At 50.3% G+C, this 19200-nt stretch overlaps 1 protein-coding gene and 1 pseudogene across 1 annotated transcript; both read right to left on the bottom strand.

Annotated features, from left to right (window-relative positions):
- Nucleotides 1–1116: 1116 nt before the first annotated feature.
- On the bottom strand, nucleotides 1117–4900 carry CBLC (Cbl proto-oncogene C). The gene is made up of 4 exons (XM_023194454.3): nucleotides 4432–4900; nucleotides 1976–2122; nucleotides 1654–1810; nucleotides 1117–1252 (listed from the first exon to the last, which is right to left on the bottom strand). Exons 1-4 carry the CDS (start codon nucleotides 4782–4784, stop codon nucleotides 1127–1129), a joined length of 783 nt encoding a protein of 260 aa, XP_023050222.1. The 5' UTR covers nucleotides 4785–4900; the 3' UTR covers nucleotides 1117–1126.
- A 10887-nt stretch (nucleotides 4901–15787) lies between these two features.
- LOC111527901 lies at nucleotides 15788–15912 on the bottom strand (annotated as a pseudogene).
- Nucleotides 15913–19200: the final 3288 nt, after the last annotated feature.

The raw sequence follows: 19200 nt of genomic DNA on the forward strand, positions 1-19200 counted from the left end.
GATCTCAGCTCACTGCAAGCTCCGCCTCCCGGGTTCACGCCATTCTCCTGCCTCAGCCTCCCGAGTAGCTGGGACTACAGGCGCCCGCCACCTCGCCCGGCTAGTTTTTTGTATTTTTTAGTAGAGACGGGGTTTCATAGTGTTAGCCAGGATGGTCTCGATCGCCTGACCTCGTGATCCGGCCGTCTCGGCCTCCCAAAGTTCTGGGATTACAGGCTTGAGCCACCGCGCCCAGCCAATTTTTTGTATTTTTAGTAGAGATGAGGTTTCGCCATGTTGGCCAAGCTGGTCTCGAACTCTTGCCCTCAGGTGATCCACCCTCCTCAGCCTCCCGAAGTGCTGGGATTACAGGCGTGAGCCACCGTGCCAGGCCTAATTTTTGTATTTTTAGTAGAGATGGGGTTTCACCATGTTGGCCAGGCTGGTCTCGAACTCCTGACCTCAAGTGATTTGCCTGCCTCGGCATCCCAAGGTGCTGGGATTACAGGTGTGAGCCACTGTGCCAGGCCTGGCCTTTTCAATTATAGGAATGTATTATTTCCTTTTTCTTTTCCCTTAAATCAGTTTGAACTGTAACCGGAGGAATGCTAATGCACTCACCTTCCTACTCCTGCACCTCAGCCCTGCAGAGACTCACAAATCTGACCTCCTATTCTCTTGGTATTCTAGACAGCTCAATTCTCAGCCCTCTGAGAATTGTCGGGGGCGGGCGGGGGGGACCCAAGAGCTCAAAACTCCTGGCTTGGAATAATTTAAGGACTCACACATCTTGTTTTTCAGTCTCCTATGCCAATAGGTGGGAAAGCCACCCTCCAAATATTGAACAGATGGTGCAACATGGCTCTGACCTACCAGAAATGGACGTTATCCTGAAGCAGGGTCTTTGGGCTCCTTGCTACAGTGGGCACTATCCCTTAGCTGCAGGATTATGGGACAGTACAGGAGGTCTCGAGAGAAGAGACAGGCTGGGAGGGGCACTCAGTGTCCTGCCTCTGAGTTATCAACTCTCTGGGGTCCTGGGTACCTCTGTACCCACTCTTGGAAGGACATCTGGGCTCCACCATGCACCAGCCCAGAGCCCAGATCCCTGAGCCCTGCAGCCTTGTTCTCCTAAGCCCCGGACCCTTTACCTTCCTGGCTTGTCCCTGCAGGCCTGCAGACGCTCTCGGACCTCATCATAGGTGAGGAAGGCCATGTAGCCCGGGTGGTTGACTGCCAGGAGCTGCCAGTTCTTGAGGAGTGTTGGCCATGGCTGGGGTGGGGCAGAGTTTGGATCAGAGAGAGACCAGGAAAGCAGTCACATCCCTAAGTAGTCCCCAGGGGCCCGAGAATCCAGCCACCTCCTTCACACCCATGGTGAGCCTCAGGCATATCCCTTTTACAAGACCCCAAGCTCTTCTTTCTCCAGGACTCAAGAGTTTGGGACCCTAGCTTCCTCCTTCCTCAGACCCAAGAGTCCAAGCCCCCAGCCCTCTCCTCCCTCAGACCCTGGAGTCTAGGCCCCCAGCCCCTGAGTCCAGGCCCCAGGCCCTCCTCCCTCAGACCCAGGAGTCCAGGCCCCAGGCCCTCCTCCCTCAGACCCTGGAGTCCAGGTTTCAGCCCTCTTCTTCCTCCTGGACCCAAGTCTGGCTCCCAGCCTTGGCCTTCCCTGACCTGGAAGAGCCTGGTGAAGACGTCGAACTCGAAGATGGACACGTGCCCGCTGCAGGTGAGGTCGATGGTGGTGCGCAAGGCCAGGGCTGTGCAGCCTGGTTCCACAGGGTGGCAGGTGCCCAGGAGGGACTCAAACTCAGCCCAGGGCAGCACGCACCTGGGTGGGAGAGGGGTGGGGGAGACACCGCTGAGGCCTCTCGGAGCCTATGATGGGAGGCTCTGCAGGAGGGAAGCAGCTGTGGGCCTGGACTCCTGGGTCCCTGGGCTAGGGCGGGATGGGGCTTCGGGAGCTGAGGGTCCCTGAGGACAAGGGCTTACTCACCGGGCTCCACAACGCTCCCTCCAGAAGATGTGGGCTGGGGCCTTGGTGAGCTGGTACACGTGTCCACAGTACTTCCCTCCGGGGAAGAGTGCGTGCAGCTCTGCGTGCATGTGGCTGAAGATGATGGCCAGCTTGGCCAGCTGTCGCCTGTGGGGATGGGCAAGGACTCTGGCTATCCTTGAGGCTCCCACTGACACCCTCTTCCTCCCATCACGGGGAACACCCGCAGGGACAAGGCTGTGGACTCTATCTCATCAGTGTAAGGTAAGAGTCCATTCCTGCTGGGCGTGGTGGCTCACGCCTGTAATCCCAGCACTTTGGGAGGCCAAGGTGGGTGGATCACTTGAAGTCAGGAGTTCATGACTAGCCTGGCCAACATGGTAAAACCCTGTCTCTACTGAAAATACAAAAACTAGCCTGGCATGGTGGCATCCACCTGTAATCCCAGCTACTCAAGAGGCTGAGGCAGGAGAATTGCTGAAACCCAGGAGGTGGAGGTGGCAGTGAGCTGAGATCGTGCCACTGCACTCCAGCCTGGGTGACACAGCAAGACTCCGTCTCAAAAAAAAAAAAAAAAAAATTAAAAACTATATATATGCCTTTTATTAGATTTGGCCAGATGCAGTGGCTCATGCCTGTAATCCCAGCACTTTGGGAGACTGAGGTGGGTGGATCACTTGAGGTCAGGAGTTTGAGAATAGCCTGGCCAACATGGTGAAACCCTGTCTGTAATAAAAACTACAAAAACTATCACTGCGTGGTGGTGTGTGCCTGTAATCCTAGCTACTCAGGAGGCTGAGGCAGGAGAATTACTTGAATCCGGGAGGCGGGGGCTGCAGTGAGTCAAAATCACACCACTGCATTCCAGCCTGTGCAACAGAGTGAGACCATGTCTAAAAAAAAAAATTATGCTGAATTTTGCAGAAATCCAGCTTTCCTATATATTAAGGGAAGACTATTTGATTCTGTATGATGGTGGTTCTACCTACAGGTATGAGTGTCTGACTAGTCAACTCTGCCTTCCAAGAATGATTGTGACTTGGCATTTTCATTTAAAACATAGATAATATTTATGAAAACAATTCCTTTTATCACTCTAATTTGGGCATTATAGTGATTAAAAAACTATAGGTGGGTAGGTTGTTAAACCGCTGCATGTCATTTCAGGATGAATTAAGGAAACACTTGGCTGGACACGGTGGCTCTCGCCTGTAATCTCAGCACTGCGGGAGGCTGAGGTGGGAAGATCACATAAGGCCAGGAGTTTGAGACCAGCCTAGACAACATAGCAAGACCTCCTCTCTACCAAAAAATAAAAAGATTAGCCTGGCACGGTGGTGCACGCCTGTGGTCCCGGCTCCATGGGAGGCTGAGGTGGGAGGATCACTTGAGCCCACGAGTTTGAGGCTGCAGTGAGCCATGATGGTGCCACTGCACTCCAGTCTGGGTGACAGAGCAAGACCTTGTGTCCCAAAAACCAAAAAAATAGAGACACTACAAAATATTTGATATAAAGAAGTGGCATGGGTCACTGAACTAGACCTTGTTCTGGGCTCTGGGCCCCAAACCTCGTCTGCCCTGTCACTCTGAGGTTCCTTCCTCTGTGCAGTACAGCAGAGGTGGCCTCCAGGCAGGTCTTGGGTCTGGAGCCAGCTGTTCCTCAGGAACTAAAGACCAAGTGGGTAGTCCAGGCAGAAACCGTGACGGGGACCTAATGATCAGTCTCTTTGGGTGTGTCCATCTACCGCTCCTCAACCTAGGAGCCCATGGGGTCTCCACATTCTGAGGCCTGATCCTCCCAGCTGGGCCTCCCAAAGAGCTGGGATTACAGGTGTGAGCCACTGTACCTGGCCAGACCAGGCCAAGTTCTGATCACAAATGTGCACATATCTAGAGAACTTTGAATCAGATAATAATAGTAATAGCTAACTTTTATTTTATCCTCAACATAGCAAGCCCCATAGGGTCCCCGAATTCTGAGATAGTGGGATAGTGGGAATCAGAATCGGGCTGCTGGGTAACCGAGGAAAAGGCAAAATGGGGCTGACAGCGTGGGCGCCCAAGGAAGGAGAAAACTGGGTGGCTTTCCAGGTTCCAGTAGGAAGGAGCGGCTGGGTCTGGATCCCTGGGTCTGAGGGAGGAGGGGCTGGGGGCCTGGACTCCTGGGTCTGAGGGAGGAGGGGCTGGGGGCCTGACTCCTGGGTCTGAGGGAGGAGGGGCTGGGGGCCTGACTCCTGGCCTGAGGAAGGAGGGGTTGGGGGCTGGACCCCTGGATCTGAGGGAAAAGGGACTGGAGCCTGGATCCTTGAGTCTGAGGGAGAAGAGGATGGGACCTGAGTTACTGGGTGTGAGGAAGGAGGAGTGGGGGGCCTGGACTCCTGGGTCTGAGGGAGGAGGGGCTGGGAGCAAGACCTGGGCCTCACCCCTGAGGACTTTGTTCTGGGACAAAGGCTCACCTGAGTCTGGAGCCCGCCCGGAAGAGCTCGTCGTTGGCACCCCTTCGGCCCCGGGGCGGCAGCAGCGCGCCCACCTGCCTGCTCTTGGCCTCCAGATTGGCCAGGTAGACGAGGAGAAAGTCCCTGGAGCCGCCGGGACCCCCGGGGCCACCTCCGCCAGCCGCCCGCCGATCACGGGCCACCTCTCGAAGCAGCTGCGCTGTGCGGGGCAGCAGGTCCCGCAGCGAAGGGGGACTGAGGGACAGCCGAGGGTCGCCGCATTGCTCTTCTAGGCGCTGCAGCATCCTCACTGCCCGGCCCAGGGCGCGGGCCTCTTCCCACTGTCGCCCCCACGGGGCCACCGCCACAGCCATGGGAGCCTCGCGTAAGCCGGGAGGGACCGGTGCGGCCGGGATAGGCGCCGCGTCGCCCAGAGTGAAAGGAGAGGGCGGGCCCTAGAGAACCGGGGAGGGGCCTGCAGGTACCAGTGTCTGCAAAGCGGGCGGGGGCTGGAGGATCTGGCACGTGCGTCTTCAAGAGGTGGGATTTGGAGGCTGGGAGCGGTGGCTCATGCTTATAATCCCAGCATTTTGGGTGGCCGAGGTGGGAGGATTACGTGAGCCCAGGAGTTCAAGACCAGCCTGGGCAACATAATGAGGCTCCATCTCTAAAAAATTTATTAAAAATAAAATAAAATTTGACTGGCCGCGATGGCTCACATCTGTAATCCCAGCACTTTGGGAGGCTGAGGCAGGCGATTAGGCAGGCAGATCACCTGAGGTCAGGAGTTCCAGACCAGCCTGGCCAACATGGTGAAACCCTGTCTCTACTAAAAATACAAAAAAGAAGAAAAAATTAGCTGATGCGGTTTGAGTTTGATTCTCAAAAAGAAGCAGGGTGGGGTGGCTTTGGTGGGTAGCGATAGGAGGGGGCTTCTCAATGGGTGGGTGGGAAGTGCAGGTAGGATGTTTGGGTCCCTTCAGAGGCGGGCAAGGTGCCAGGGGAGGCCTGGGACTTTTTATTTTATTTTCAAAATAGAGTCTTGCTTTGTCGCCCAGGCTGGAGTGCAGTGGTGAGATTTTAGCTCATTGCAACTTCTGTCTCCCAGACTCAAGTGATCCTCCCACCTCACCCTCCCGAGTAGCTGGGGCCACAGGTGCACATCCCCAGTCCTGGCTATTTTATTTTATTTTTTGTATTTTTTGTAGAGACAGGGTCTCACTATGTTGCCCAGGCTGGTTTTGAACTTCTGAGCTCAAGCGATCCGTCCACGTCAGCCTCCTAAAGTGCTGGGATTGTAGGTGTGAGCCACTTTGCCCTGCCACAGGACTCTTCTCAGAGAGGGGATGGGAAGGGCCGGGAGCTACCGGGAGGTGGGACTTGGACACAGCACCTTGTCGAAGGTCTGGGTCTTTGGTCGTGGCATGGGGTTAAAGGTCAGATAACTGAGATTTCAACGGGGAACCGATCAGGGAGGCATTGCTATCTCTCTGTCTCTGAGGAAGGAGGCACAGAGCCACGAGGCCCGTGGGTTCCCTAGAAGCAAGGGTTGGCAAGTGGGTGTCTGAGGGGGCAGGAATTTGGCAACAAGATTTCTGGGTCCTAATAATGGTGTGGCATGGGAGAAATCAGGCCAGAGTTAAGATACTCCTGAGTCCCGAAGAAGCCAGGCGGGAGGATGGGGTTCAAGACTGTGGGGGCGGGGAGCAACTTGTTTGTGTAGGGGTGGCTGGGTGTGGCTTTCACCCAACCTGTAGAACCTGTAACATCAGCCTTCGCTCGGCAGGCATCAGGGCGGGCGCTGTGGGCCTCGCACCTAAGCAAGGCATTCTGGCCACGCCCCATCCCAGGCCAAGCCAAGTTCTGTTTTTTTTTTTTTTTTTTTTGTGTTACAGGGGGTTTTGCTTGGTCTTGCTCTGTTACTCAGGCTGGAGTGCAGTGATAGTGGACTGATCATAGCTCACTGCAGCCTGGATCTCCTGGGCTCAATCAATCCTGCCTGCTCAGCGTCCCAAAGAGCTAGGATTACAGGCGTGAGCCGCATGCCTGGTCAGAACAGGCCAACTTCTGATCGCAAATGTGCACATATCTAGAGAACTTCGAATCAGAGACTAATAGTGATAACTAACTTTTACTTTATTTTTTTGAGACAGGGTCTTGCTCTGTCTTCTAGGCTGGAGTGCAGTGGCTTGATCACCACTCATTGCAGCCTTGACCTCCGGGGTTCAAGTGATCCTCCTGTCTCAGCCTCCCTAGTAATTAGGACTACAGGCATGCACTGCCATGTTGGCTATTTTTTTTTTAATTTTTATTTTTAATAGAAACAATGTCTCACTATGTTGCACAGGCTGGTCTCGAACCCCTGAGCTCAGGCGATCCTCCAGCCTGGGCCTCCCACAATGCTGGGATTACAGGTGTGAGCCACTACACCCGCCATAGCTAGCATTTATTGAATACCTGCTGTCTGTCAGGCCCTGTGTGTAATGCTTTGCAAACATTTGCACACTAAATTCTCAAGAGCCCTTTGAGGTCATAGGGCAGGGGGCTTAGGATGAGAGTCAAACCTCCCAATGCACCCTGAGCCCCTCCTTAGCCCCACCACTATCTTGTAGGAATTGAAAATTTTAAAATTTTTCTTTAAATTAAAAAATGACCAAAAAAAAAAAAAAAGATTGGGCCGGTTGCGGTGGCTCATACCTATAATCTCGGCACTTTAGGAGGCCAAGGCGGGCGGATCACCTGAGGTCAGAAGTTTGAGACCAGCCTGGCCAACATGGTGAAATTCCATCTCTGCTAAAAATACAAAAATTAGTCTGGGCGCAGTCGCTCATGCCTGTAATCCCAGCACTTTCGGAGGCCAAGGTAGGTGGATCACTTGAGGTCAGGAGTTCGAGACCAGCCTGGCCAACATGGCAAAACCCCCTCTCTATCAAAATACAAAAATTAGCCGGGCGTGGTGTTGCACGACTATAGTCCCAGCTACTCAGGAGGCTGAGGCAGGAGAATTGCTTGAACCCAAGAGGCAGAGATTGCAGTGAGCCAAGACTATGGCACTGCACTCCAGCCTGGGTGACAGCACGAGACTCCATCTCAAAAAATAAAAATAAAAATAAATAAATAAATAAATAAATAATAAAAATAAAAATACAAAAATTAGCTGGGCATGCTGGTATGACTATAATCCCAGTTACTTGGGAGGCAGAGGCAGGAGAATCGCTTGAACCTAGGAGGCAGAGGTTGCAGGGAGCTGAGATCATGCTACTGCACTCCAGCCTGGGCGACAGAGTGAGACTCTGTCTCAAAAAACAAAACAAAACAGGTTGAAAACCCATTAGCCTGACAAAAATTCAGTGTTGACTATGCAAGTGTTGGCAAGGAGCTGCTATGAGGGCAGATGGACAAACATTGGAGAGCAATTTAGCAGCATCCACGAGACCTTTGGACAAATGGACAGGTCGTTTGTCCAGCTACCTCCTTCAGAGCTGTGGCTTGTAAACACTTCTGCTGGACATTAATACAGCTATAGACACCTGAAGCAAAAGTTTCACAGACGAGCTGTCACTCGGACTATGAGCATGCACTCTAATAGCTTCTATTTAATTCCATTTCATTAAAGGAAAAATTGTGTATAACCCACTAAATTGATTTCACAACCCACTAATGGATCTTGTTTGGCCGTTTGAAAAATACGGCCCTAAGAAACTCCAAGAGACATGTTCAGGGATATTAATTGCATTCTTGTCGGAAGTGGAGGAAAGTAGCAACAAGGCGGGTATTCACCACCAGCAGCCCGACGTAAATTGTGGTGTATTCTCACAATAAACTCTTGTGCAGCAATTAAGGTGAATAAACTGAACACAAATACCAACAGTGTATGTCATAAACACATAATGGTGAGTAGCCTGGGTTGAATCATTTCCTTCCCCACCAAGTTCATGTTCACTGGAACTTATGAATGTGACTCTATATGGAAATAAGGTCTTTGCAAATGGAATCAGATTTGGATAAGGTTCTATTGGATCAGGGTAGGTCCTAGATCTGACTGATGTCCTTATGAAAAGGAGATTTGGATACAGTTACAGGTACACACACACACACACAACATATGATGATGGCGGCAGAGAGATTGGAGTGATGCATCTATAAGTCAAATAACACCAAAGATTACCAGTGAACACCACAAGCTGGAAGAGGTGTGCTGCTCACGGCTGTAATCCTGTCACTTTGGGAGGCTGATGTGGGACGATCAGTTGAAGCCAGGAGTTTGAGACCAACAGGTTGGGCGCAGTGGCTCACGCCTGTAATCCCAGCACTTTGGGAGGCCAAGGCAGGTGGATCACAAGCTCAGGGTTCGAGACCAGCCTGACCAACATGGTGAAACCCCATCTCTACTAAAAATACAAAAAGTAGCCAGGTGTGGTGGCGGGCGCCTGTAATCGCAGCTACTCAGGAAGCTGAGGCAGGAGAATCGCCTGAACCCAGGAGTCGGAGGCTTCAGTGAGCCAAGATCATGCCACTACACTTCAGGCTGGGCGACGGGGTGAGACTCCGTCTCAAACAAACAAACAAACAAACAAACAAACAAACAACAACAAAAAACTGGGCGTGGTGGGATGCTGCCTGTGGTCCCAGCTACTGGGGAGGCTGAGGCTGAGGTGGGAGGATTGCTGGAGCCTGGGAGTTTGAGGCTTTAGTGAGCTATGATTGTGTTGCTGTACTCCAGCTTGGATGACCCAGTGAGATCTTGTCTAAAAAAAAAAAAAAAAAATCTGCAACTATATGAACTCTTTTCCCAGATTTGACAGGTTTTTTGTATCCACTTTGTAACTATATGAATTCTTTTTCCAGATTTGCCTCAAAGTGGATACAAATGAAGTGAATGACATGAAAAGACGCTCCACAGTATGATTCATTAGGGAAATGAACATGAAAATCACAGTGAATGCGGCTTCACACCCACTACGATGACTATCATAAACAAGACAATCACAAGTGTTGGCAAGGATACGGAGAAATTGGAACCCTCTACACTGATGGTGGGAATGTAAAATAGTGCAGCTGCTTTGGAGAATAGTTTGGCAGTTCCCCAAAATGTTAAACATAGGGCTAGAGCATTCCCACGTGTATATATATATCCCAGAGAATTGGAAGCATATATCTACCCAAAGACTTGTGGAAACAACCTCAAAGTCCATCAGTTGAAGAATGGATAAACAAAATGTGGTCTACTCATACAATGGAAAATTCTTTGGCCATTAAAAGGAATGATTTTTTGTTTGTTTGTTTTGAGATAGGGTCTTGCGCTGTCTACCCAGAGTGGAGCGCAGTGGCATGATCTCAGCTCACTGCAGCCTCGATCTTCCGGGCTCAAGCAATCCTCCTGCCTCAGCCTCCCGAGTAGCGGGGACCACAGGTGCACGTCACCCCCCGCTAATAGGAATGAAGTATTGATACATACTGCAATGTGGATGAACCTTGAAAACATAATGCTAAGTGAAAGAAGCCAGTCACTGGCCAGCCTGGGCAGATCACAGCTGTAATCTCAGCACTTTGGGAGGCCAAGGCAGGCAGATCACCTGAGGTCAGGAGTTCGAGACTAGCCTGGGCAACATGATGAAACCCCCTGTCTACTAAAAAACAAAAATTAGCCAGCCGTGGTGAGATGCGCCTGTAATCCCAGCTACTCAGGAGGCTGAGGCAGGAGAATCTCTTGAACCCGGGAAGTGGAGGTTGCAGTGAGCTGAGATAGTACCATTGCACTCCAACTTGGGTGACATAGACTCCATTTCAAAAAAAAGAAAAAAGAATCTGGCGAAAATTGCACAATTCTGTGAATATACCAAGTCGCTGAATTGTATACTTTTTACAATTTTATTTTAATTTTTTTAGAGACGAGATCTCACTGTGTTGCCCGGGCTGGTCTTGAACTCCTGAGTTCAAGTAATTCTCATGCCTCGCCCTCTCAAAGTGGTGGGATTACAGGTGTGAGCCACCGTGCCCGACCAGAATTGTACACATTAAAGAGGTAAATTGTATGGTATACACATTATATCTCAATAAAACAGGCTGGATCAGAAAGGCAAATACTGCTCATTTTCACTTGTAAGTGTGAGCTGAACGTTGAGTACTCAGGGACATAAAGATGGCAATAATAGAAACTGGGGACTTCTAAAGAGGGGAGGGAAGAAGGGAGGGAGAAAGGGCTGAAAAACTGTTGGGTACTATGCTTACTACCTGGGTGATGGGATCATGCAATATACCCAGGTAACAAACCTGCACATGTACCCCCTGAATCTAAAATGAAAGTTGAAAAAAAATAAAACGAAATAAAGCTATTAAATAAAAAGTGGAGACCTGAGTATAGCCACAAGAGGGCGCTCTGAGCACAGGGTTACCGCCTCCCTTGGGAACGGAGTTTCTCGGCCACGCCTCAAACCATGGCCACACCTTTGAGGCCCTGGCCTCGCCTCTTGGACTGTGGTCACACCCCCAAGGCCCTAGCCCCACCCCTAGACGTTAACCACACCCTGAGGTCCGGGTCACACGCTCAAAGCAGTGTCTGAAGCAGCTCATTCACGCCCCCAACTCCCCAGACTCTGACCACAAATGCATGCACAGACTTAGAGATCCTCGGAAACAGAACCTTAAACCATAGACTTTTCTTTCTTTTTTTCTTTCTCTGTCTTTTTTTTTTTTTTTTGAGACGGATTTCCGCTCTGTCGCCCTGCGCCAACTCTGCTCACTGCAACCTCCGTCTCCCGGGTTCAATCGGTTCTCGTGCCTCACGCTCCCAAGTAGCTGGGCTTACAGGCTCATCTCACCACACCCGGCTAATTTTTTGTATTTTCAGTAGAAACGGGGTTTCACCATGTTGGCCAGGCTGGTCTCGAACTCCTGACCTCAAGTAATCTGCCTGCCTCGGCCTCTCGAAGTGCTGGGATTACAGGCGAGAGCCTCCACGCCAGGTCAAACCCACAGATTCTTAAACCATGACTTTTACTTTGAAATCATTTGCTTTTCTTTTGAAATCATTTTAAAGTTATAGAGAAGTTGCAAGAATAGTTTCAGACATTATGTCCCTTTGCCTCTAAATGCTTCGGTTGTATTTCCAAGTGTAAGGACATTCTCTTACACCACCACAGTACAGAGGAGCAGTGTCCATTTCTCAGTGACACTAGTATCTAACAGTGCAGCCTGTATGCAAATTGCCAGCTATCCCCAAACTGTCATAGCGAAAAGTTTTCATCTCTTCAGTTTCCTTCAGTCTGGCACAGTTCCTTAGGCTTTCTTTGTTTTTCATGGAATTGACATTTTTGAAGATTATAGGCTAGTTCTTTTGGAGAAGTTCTCCTTGATTTGGGTTTGTATGATGTTTCCTGGCCAATCCATCCACCTCGGCCTTCCAAAGTGCTAGGATTACAGGTGTGAGCCACGATGCCCTGACTGTGTGTGTGTGTGTGTGTGTGTGTGGTGTGAGGCAAACTCTCACACTGTCACTCAGGCTGGAGTGCAGTGGCATGGTCACAGCTCACTGCAGCCTCGAGCTCCTGGGCTCAAGCAATCCTCCCACCTCAGCCTTCTGAGTATCTGGGACTGCAGGCATGTGCCACCGCGTTTGGGGTTAGAGCCGGGGTCTACCTATGTTGTCCAGGATGGTCTTGAACTCCAGGGCTCAATCTGTCCTCCCACCTCAGCCTCCCAAGGGGTTGGGATTACAGGTGTGAGCCACTGCGCCTGGCGAATGCTCTTAAAGTCATTTTTTGGAATGTCACAGGCATTTAGACTTCGGCAGATTTCATGCACACATCTAGGAGAGATGTTCTCTGCCTTCCTGGGTTTACTCGATGTGAGAACAAGCGACTGGGGCCCTGAGAGATACATTGAAGGTATGACTTCTGGCGTTAGAGCTGTCCCCGGAATGCTAGGACTGTCACCCATGAGGAACTTTGGAAGTCGAGGGGTGAGTGCTTAATTTTTTTTTTTTTTCTGTCACTCAGGCTGAAGTGCAGTGGCACGATCTTGGCTCACTGCAACCTCCGCCTCCTGGGTTCAAACAATCCTCCCACTTCAGCCTCCCTAGTAGCTGGGACTACAGATGTGTGCCACCGTATCCAGCACATTTTTGTATTTTTAGTACAGATGGGGTTTCACCATGTTGGCCAGGCTATGAGTGCTTAATTCTGTGAATGCTGGGAGGCCGGAGGCCCCAAGCAGGAGCCTTCCCCCATCTTTGGAGTCTGCCTTTCTCCAGCGGAAGGGGAAGAGTGTGGAAGGACACATGCCCAGTCCCAAGGTCTAGGAGGCTGAGAGGGGATTTCCATGTGTACACAGGCCAGATCCCTTGTTTTAGAGAAGTTACTTACAAAGTTCAGTGCTGGGTTCAGCTCTCAGGCCCAGGGACAGTTTCTCATACACAAAAAGCCACATCACCCACAGCCTAGACCCACAAGCACAAGAGGACTTCCAACACAGTCCAGGCTGCTGATGGGCCAGGTCCTGTGCCAAGTGCCTGACACCCACGCTCTCATTAAATGCCCAATAGCCCATCAACCCCGAGGGGTGGAGGGGACTCCCATTTTACAGGCGAGGAAACTGAGGCTCAGTGTGGTGAAGTCACTTCACCTTGAGTCATTTAGTCATTTGGTGGCAGAGCCCTGGTTGTGACAGATACACGTGTGGTCCCTCAATAACCGTTCTCTCCTCTTCCTTTTGTAACAGAACCTCTGCATTTTGGCTGGGTACATGCCGCCCAGATAAAACCATATTTCCCAGCCTCTGTTGTGATAGGTGTGGTCGTGTGACTGAATTCTGGCCAAATAGGATGTGATGTGTATGATGTGTATGACTTCTGGGATGTAGCTTTAAAGGGTAGGGGCATACAATTGGCTTTTGTTTCTTCTTCCCAATGGTTGGACTGTGGATGTGATGGTAGGAGCTGGAGCAGCCATTTTGGACCACACAATGGAAGTGTGAGGTAAGGGCAGCAGAACAAGCAGGTGGAAGGAGCCTCGATTTCTGACATCCTTGGCTACTATTCTAGATGTGGGTTTTCACTGGGCCTTTACATGAGAGAAAAATAGACACTCATCTTATTTAAGCTACTATAGGCTGGACATGGTGGCTCATGCCTGTAATCCCAGCACTTTGGGAGGCCGAGGTAGTTGGATCACCTGAGGTCAGGAGTTCAAGACCAGCCTGACTAATATGGCGAAACCCCATCACTACTAAAAATACAAAAATTAGCCTGGCGTGGTGGCATGCACCTGTAATCCCAGCTCCTCGTGAGGCTCAGGCAGGAGAATCACTTGAACCTGGGAGGCAGAGGTTGCAGTGAACTGAGATTGTGCCACTGAACTCCAGCCTGGGTGATAGAGCAAGACTCTGTCTCAAAAAAATAAAATAAAGTAAAATAAAATAAAATAAAAATAAAAAAGCTACTATATTTCTTCTTTTATTTATTATATTTTTTAAGACAGGGTCTCACTCTATCACCCAGGCTGGAGCATAGTGGTGCAATCATAGGTCACTATAACCCTGATCGCTCAGTGTCAAGTGGTCCTCCCACCTCAGCCTCCTGAGTAGCTGCGACTACAGATGCACGCTCCCATGCCTGGTTAATTTTGTGTGTGTGTGTGTGTTTTTTTTGTAGAGATAGGGTTTTGCCATGTTACCCAGGCTTTGGCCATGTTAGTCAAGCCCTTTATTTTATATGTTTTTTAAAGATAGGGTCTGTCTCTGTTGTCTAGCCTGGAGTGCAGTGGTGCAATCATAGCTCATTGCAGCTTTAAACTCCTCTTTTTTTTTTTTTTTTTGAGATGGAGTCTCACTGTGTCACCCAGGTTGGAGTGCAGTAGCGTGATCTCGGCTGACCGCAAGCTCCGCCTCTTGGGTTCACCCAATTCTCCCGCCTCAGCCTCCCGAGTAGCTGGGACTATAGGCGCTTGCCACTACGCCTGGCTAATTTTGCTTTTGTATTTTTAGTAGAGATGGGGTTTCATCCTGTTAACCAGGATGGTCTCGATCTCCTGACCTTGTGATCCACCCTCCTCGGCCTCTCAAACTGCTGGGATTACAGGCGTGAGCCACTGTGCCCTGCCTCAACCTTTGAATAGCTAGGACCACAGGCACCTAATATAAATTTTTTTTTTTTTTTTTTTTGTAGAGACAGGCTCTTGCTATATTGCCCAGGCTGATCTCAAACTCCTGGGCTCAATCAATTCTCCTGCCTTGGCCTCCAAAAGTGCTGGAATTATAGATGTGAGCCACTTCAGTCTTTTAAGAGATGGGGTCTCACTATGTTGCCCAGGCTGGTCTAAAACTCTTGGGTTCAAGTGATCCTCGTGCCACAGCCTCCCGAGTAGCTATGACTACAGGTGTGTGCCACCATGCCCAGCTATATTCTTTAATTTGGTTACAACTGTGGAATAAAAAATGTAGCTAAAACACACATTTAGGCTATGACCTCATTGTTCCATTTTTCCACCAGGACAAATAATAGGTCTCATCATCTCTACATTTTTTCCGCTGACATCAACACTATCAAAAATTCTTAGATGATGGCAACAGCAATTCCCATTTATGAAGTTTTTACTCAGTGCCATGGCCTGTAATAAGTACTGCACATAATTTATTCCCCCCCCCCCTTTTTTTTGAGACAGAGTCTCTCTCTCTGTCACCCAGGCTGAAATGCAGTGGCTCAATCTTGGTTCACTGCGGCCTTGACCTCTTGGGCTCAAGTGATTCTTCCACCTCAGCCTCCTGAGTGGGTGAGACTACAGGTGTGCACCACCACTCCGGCTAATTTTTGTTTTTCCTTTGATCTTTTTTTTTTTTTTTTCTGGAGAGACAGGATTTCACCATATTGCCCACGCTAGTCTTGAACTCTTGGGCTCAATCGATCTGCCCACCTCCAGCTCCCAAAGTGCTAGGATTACAAGCATGAGCCACTGTGCCCCGTTCATTTTTTTTTTTTTTTAATCAGTTTGGACAGGAAGCAGGATTTATTGGTGGGTGTGAGTAAGCAGGGCTCGCCACTATTCCAGGGGCCCATGATTGGGGGTGTATCTGATGCCACAGCCATCCGAGATGAGCTGCTTTTCAGCCACCGTGTCTTCAAATTGATCTGCACCAAACTTGGTGAAGTCCCACCTCCTTGAGATGCGGATCTTCTGGTGGCCAGGGAACTTGAACTTGGCCCTGGGTAGGGCCTCGATCACATGTTCCATGTTCTGCAGCTTGGTGCAGATGGACGTGATGCCTTAGCCAATGTGAACCCTGGTCACCACACCCTGGGGCTTTCCAAAGGCGCCTTGCATACCTGTCTGGAGTCTAGACTCGGGTGAGGTCAAAGTCGGAAACATGAACATACATTGGAAAGGGCTATCTCCAAGGTCCCTTAAGGCCACCCCTACATGCAGCAGGCTATGTATACTACCGAGGGCACTGCTGTTTTCAGCCACTGCATACAAGGAGGGGAGCACAATTAGCTTGACTGATATTCATGTTTAAACCTTGGAGCAAACCTGCAAGTTTTTCTAAGGATTAAACATAAATATTGGCTGGGTGCGGTGGCTCATGCCTGTAATCCCTGCACTTTGGGAGGCCGAGGTGGGCGGATTACCTGGGGTCGGGAGTTTGAGACCAGTCTGATCAACATAGTGAAACCCTGTCTCTACTAAAAATACAAAAAAATTAGCTGGGCGTGATGGTGCATGCCTGTAATTCCAGCTACTTGGGAGGCTGAGGCAGGAGACTCGCTTGAACCTGGGCGACAGAGGTTGTGGTGAGCCGAGATTGCACCACTGCACTCCTCCAGCCTGTGCAACAGAGTGAGACTTGGTAACAACAAAACCAAACAAAAAAGAGAGACAGGATCTCCCTCTGGCATCAGGCTGGAATGCAGTGGTGTGATCGTAGTTCACTGCACCCTTGACACGCTGGGCTCAAGTGATGCTTGAACCTCAGCCTCCTAAGTAGCTGGGACTGCAGGCACACACCACCATGCTCAGCCAATACATTTTTTCATCTTTTGTAGAGACAGCGTCTCACTATGGTGACCAGGAAACATAGAAAGACTCTTTCTTTCTCTCTCTCTCTCCTTCCTGCCTTCCTTCCTTCCCTCCTTCCCTCCTTCCCTCCCTCCCTCCCTCCCTCCCTCCCTCCTTCCTTCCTTCCTTCCTTTCTTCCACTCTGTCTTTCCTCCCCTCCCTTTCCCTTTGAGCCAGGGTGTTGCTATGTTGCCTGGGCTGGTCTTGAACTCCTGGCCTCAAGTGATCCTCCCACCTTGCCTTCCCCAAAGTGCTGGGATTACAGGTGTGAGCCATCGTGCCTGGCCAGCAAAAGACCCTTCAAGCCTGGCAGCTTCAGAGATACCGGAGCCCAGGGTCTGAGTCAGAAACACTGAAACACGGTTGCAAACAGAAAGACGCATGGCCGTCCCGGTCAGGAGGGCCAGGCACACACATGTCACCCAGTCAGTGCTCACACAGGCCATCCAGAAGTGCGTGTGCACGAGTGTTTGTGTGCCGCACACAGCCGTTCATGGACCCCAGCGATGACATCCAGAAAGTTGTTAAGGCAGTTGGCCCCATAGATGCAACTACATTACAGAGTGATGGTGATTAAATTTCACTATCAGCAATTCACCTGACGACCCGGAGAACCCCCACAGATTAAACAAACAAGCAAACAAAAAACCCCCACAAAAAACAAACAAAAGACACCTCCATGCTGTGGTTTGAATATTTTTTCCTTCAAAACCTCATGTTGAAATCTGATCCCCTCACTGGAGCCCAGGTCGACGTTGCAGTGAGCTAGGATCTCCTGCTGCACCCCAGCCTGAGTGATAGAGTGAGATTCTGTATCAAAAAAGAAATGAAGAAATTTGGACCAGGCGCTGTGGCTCATACCTGTAATCCCAGCACTTTGGGAGGCTGAGGCGGGCAGATCATTTGAGGTCAGGAGTTCGAGATCAGCCTGGTCAACATGGTGAAACCTCGTCTCCACTAAAAATACAAAAATTAATTGGGCATGGTGGTGCATGCTTGTAATTCCAGCTACTCGGGAGGCTGAGGCTGGATAATTGCTTGAACCTTGGAGGCAAAGGCTGCAGTGAGCCGAGACGAGGCCTCTGCACTCCAGCCTGGGCGACAGAGCGAGACTCTGTCTCAAAAAAATAAAACAAAAACTTTTATTCCCAAGACTGGAGGTGGGCCTAATGTGAGGTGTGTTTGGGTCACGGGGGCAGATCCTTCATGGAGAGATTAATGCCCTCCCTGGCAGGTGAATGAGTTCTCCACGTGAATGCCCATGAGAGATGTGTGTTAAAAGGAGCCTGGCACTTCTCTCTCTCTCTCTCTCGCTTCCCCTCCTGGACATGATCCCTGCACACGTGTGGTTCCCTTGGCCTTCTGCCATGAGTAGAAGCAGCCTGAAGCCTTCACCACAAGAAGCAGATGTTAACACCACGGTTCTTTGATTTATTTATTTTTTGAGACAGGGCCTCACTCTGTTGCCCAGGCTAGAGTCAGTGGTGCGATCATAGCTCATTGCAGCCTGGAACTCACAGACTCAAGCAATCCTCCCACCTCAGTCTTCCGAGTAGGTGGGACTACAGGTGCCTGCCACCTTGCCTGGCTTTTTTTTTGTTTTTTGTTTTTTTTACAGACAGGGTCTCACTATATTGCCCAGGCTGGTCTCAAACTCCTGGTCTCAAGGGATCCTCCTGCCTCAGTCTCCCAGAGTGCTGGGATTACAGGTGTGAACCTCCATGCTTGGCCTCGATTTTGGACTTCTTATGCCCAGAACTGTAAGAGAATAAATTAGCATTCTTTGACTGTCACGGTGGCTCACACCTTTTGTAATCCCAGCACTTTGGGAGGCTGAGTGGGTGGATCACCTGAGGTCAGGAGTTCCAGATCAGCCTGGCCAACCTGTCGAAATCCTGTGTCTACTAAAAATACAAAAAACTAACCGGGTGTGGTGGTGCAGGCCTGTAGTCCCAGCTACTTGGGAGGCTGAGGTAGGAGAATGGCTTGAACAAGGGAAGTAGAGTTTGTCGTGAGCTGAGATTGTGCCACTGCACTCCAGCCTGGGCGACAGAGTGAGACTCTGTCTCAAAAAAAAAAAAAAAAAAAAAAAAAGTTAGCATCATTTCAAGTCACTGAATTTGTGATTTGTTATAGTGGCAACAGGAAACCATTACAAACCCCAACTGACACACAGAGACATACCCCAGAGTCAAAGCACAGATGTGTGGCTGGGCATGGTGATTCAACGCCTGTAATCCCAGCAGTTTGGGAGGCAAAGGCGGGCGGATCGCCTGAGGTCAGGAGTTTGAGACCAGCCTGGCCAATGTGGCAAAACCCCGTCTCTACTAAAAACACAAAAATTAGCCAGGCGTGCTGGTGCGTGCCTGTAATCCCAGTTACTCAGGGGGCTGGGGCAGGAGAATCTCTTGAACCCAGGAGGTGGAGGTTGCAGTGAGCCGAGATCACGCCATTGCACTCTAGCCTGGGCGACAGAGTGAGACTCCATCTCAAAACAAAAAAACAACAAAAAACCACAGATGTGGTCCATTAGAGAGGCCCTGTGGAACCACTGAGTAAAAATGCCCCACGCCATGAGAGGCAGTCACACCGCAACAATCACCCCAGATTCAATATTAGGAACATTCCCAAACACCACACACTCGGCCAGCCAGAGACGACTGGGGCTGAAGTCAGCTGTGGGTTATCACCGGGACCCCCACACTACAGAAACACATATGCCCGGGCTCACTACGGAATCCAA

Source organism: Piliocolobus tephrosceles, chromosome 21 (genome assembly GCF_002776525.5).
Source record: "Piliocolobus tephrosceles isolate RC106 chromosome 21, ASM277652v3, whole genome shotgun sequence".
NCBI classification, from domain to species: Eukaryota; Metazoa; Chordata; class Mammalia; order Primates; family Cercopithecidae; genus Piliocolobus; species Piliocolobus tephrosceles.

Excerpts from the sequence above, each read along its gene's own strand:
- CBLC (XM_023194454.3), bottom strand. The coding sequence starts at position 4,784 with ATGGCTGTGGCGGTGGCCCCGTGGGGGCGACAGTGGGAAGAGGCCCGC. Across the intron at positions 2,123-4,431 it reads CGGGCGGGCTCCAGACTCAG|GCGACAGCTGGCCAAGCTGG; the intron begins GTGAGCCTTTGT and ends CCATCCCCACAG. Across the intron at positions 1,811-1,975 it reads AGGGAGCGTTGTGGAGCCCG|GTGCGTGCTGCCCTGGGCTG; the intron begins GTGAGTAAGCCC and ends TCTCCCACCCAG.